Source organism: Belonocnema kinseyi, chromosome 6, assembly GCF_010883055.1.
Source record: "Belonocnema kinseyi isolate 2016_QV_RU_SX_M_011 chromosome 6, B_treatae_v1, whole genome shotgun sequence".
Classification (NCBI taxonomy): Eukaryota; Metazoa; Arthropoda; class Insecta; order Hymenoptera; family Cynipidae; genus Belonocnema; species Belonocnema kinseyi.
Genome location: NC_046662.1, coordinates 43,234,756 through 43,237,017, shown reverse-complemented (window position 1 = coordinate 43,237,017; position 2,262 = coordinate 43,234,756). Strand labels below are relative to the sequence as shown.

Below are 2,262 nucleotides of genomic sequence, written 5' to 3'. Positions count from 1 at the left end.
CTGGTTAGAACGCCAGAAGGATACGAGGGATAAGCTAACCAGGTGGGACCTTTTTCTTAGCCGTTTTCCACGCACGGTGGAACACGTGCCCGGCAAAGAAAATGAATTGCCAGATGCCCTCTCACGCAATCCGAACCCAGACGAGGCCTCGCCCGGAGAGCCCGACATGGAGCAAATGCTGCCGCCAACGGCCAAAACGGCCCGCCCCGACAGTGCCCGTTTTGAGCGCTTTAGCTCGGGCCCCGCTGTACCACGAGGTGATCGAGGCCCAACAGGAAGACCCGGCTATCACCAAAGACGTCCTGGAATGGAGGAGATTGGCCGAGTTGCCACAACCGACGCAGCCTGAGAAGGAGTTCCTGGATCGACACCGCTTAACAGAGAAAGGATGGTGATGCCAGGACACCGCCGGCATTTGGAGATTACGAGTGCCTTCAGCATTGAGAATTAAGGTCATCTGGGAACATCACGACGCCGCAATTGCCGGTCATCCGGGAACCGACGAGACGATACGGGCTATTAGGGAAAACTTTTTCTGGCCCGGAATGAACCGGGAGATTCACCGATACGTAGCCGGCTGCCACCTATGCATATGTTGCAAACTGGTAAAAGCGAAGCATCCCGATAATCAACGACCCCGAGCGGCGAAGCGCGCATGGGATACGGTTGCAGTCGATCTCATGGGCCCGTATCCCCGAACTAGTCAGGGCCACAGTTACATTCTGGTGGTAACTGACCTATTTATCCACTGAGTAGAAGCCTTTCCTTTGAGGACAGCCGAAGCCCCCAAAATTACACGGCTCATGGAGGAGGAGGTCTTCAGTCGCTTCGGATACCCGCGCAGGGAGCTGAGTGACAACGGGCCCCAATTCACGGGTCAGGTTTGGGTCGAGGCGAGCCGCCGATGGGGCGCCGAACTGTGGACGACCCCAGTTTATCACCCACGTGCCAACCCAACAGACCGGCGGAACCAAGAAATGAAGAAAGGTTTGAGGCTCCGTCTGCACCAAGGCAACCAACGCACGTGGGACCAGCATTTACCCGATCTCCTTTCCGGGCTAAGAAGACGTAAGAACGCCGCCACTGGAGTCACCCCTAGACATCTCCTCATGGGCAGGACCATCCTTCGCCCAGGAGAGTGGGAACTTCAACCGGAGGCACGCGAAGAAGTACCAGCAGCGAGCTACGAGGATCGTGAGCGGGAAGCTCGCCAACAACAGGCGGCGTATCAGGACAAGAATGCCTCTGCACCCAGTCCCCCACGTTATTTTCCGGGAGATTGGGTATATGCACCCAACCATCAGTTAAGCAGCAAGGTGCTGGGGTACAACGACAAACTGGCCCCAGCCCGACGCGGCCTCTACCAGATCCTCGATCATATCTCGGGCGAGGTTTATTGGATCTGGAGGGGAGGATCAGCCAAGAAAGTGCACGGTAGTGTACTGGTGCCCGCACCAGCGCACGCAAGGGTGGTGCCACCACAGGAACGAGACACAAACAAGTCAGAGGTCGGCATGCCGCCACCTCTCACGAGACCACTAGCCGAAAGCGTCGGCGGCGTAGCGCACGTGCACCCTGTCGAAACCGTCGACAGGGAGGAGGACGATGAGGACAGTTCGTCCCATTACACGAACGACGAGGAGCGATACGACGACGAGCAGGAGAACGAGGTCGACCCAACCGGGCGTCGACATGGCAGACTAGGTACCGCCGGGAAGGCGTGCCATACCTCATCGGCAGAAGCAAAGGAACAACGAGATGACATCGGACGACGTTATCAACTGCGACAGCGGGCACCCGTCGCTTATCGGGATGCCAGAGCATACGCGCCTCGGCGGAGGCGCGCACAGCATGTAAATAATTAAGTGAGACTGCCGCAAGGCATGTCTCTAGAATAAAATAGGGCCGGGCTGCCGCGAGGCACCCGACATAAACTAGTACATAGGGATCAGCCAGGGCTGCCGCAAGGCACCCTAGATAGGAGTAGGCTAAGTATTAATTAGGACCAGCTAACCAAGGGATGGGTGGATCCTTGTAACTTTCATCAACATACGGGGTAAGCAAACTCTATCCGGGAAGGGGTGGAGTTGATGTATGTCGGAACGACAAATTGAGAACCTCAAGCGTCCAGCAATTTGTTTACATGCCTTTACTTGAAACTTTCCGAGAGGAAATTTCAAGTGAAGGCCTAACGTGACAAATTGAGGATTCTTGAGCTTCAGCGACGAGTTTGCCTACCCCCTTGTAAAGTAATTACTATTG

General features: G+C 55.9%; 1 protein-coding gene across 1 annotated transcript; it reads left to right on the top strand.

Annotated features, from left to right (window-relative positions):
- Window positions 1-803: 803 nt before the first annotated feature.
- On the top strand, window positions 804-1,865 carry LOC117175361. The gene has a single exon (XM_033365069.1). It carries the CDS (start codon window positions 804-806, stop codon window positions 1,863-1,865), a length of 1,062 nt encoding a protein of 353 aa, XP_033220960.1.
- The last annotated feature ends 397 nt before the right edge of the window (window positions 1,866-2,262 follow it).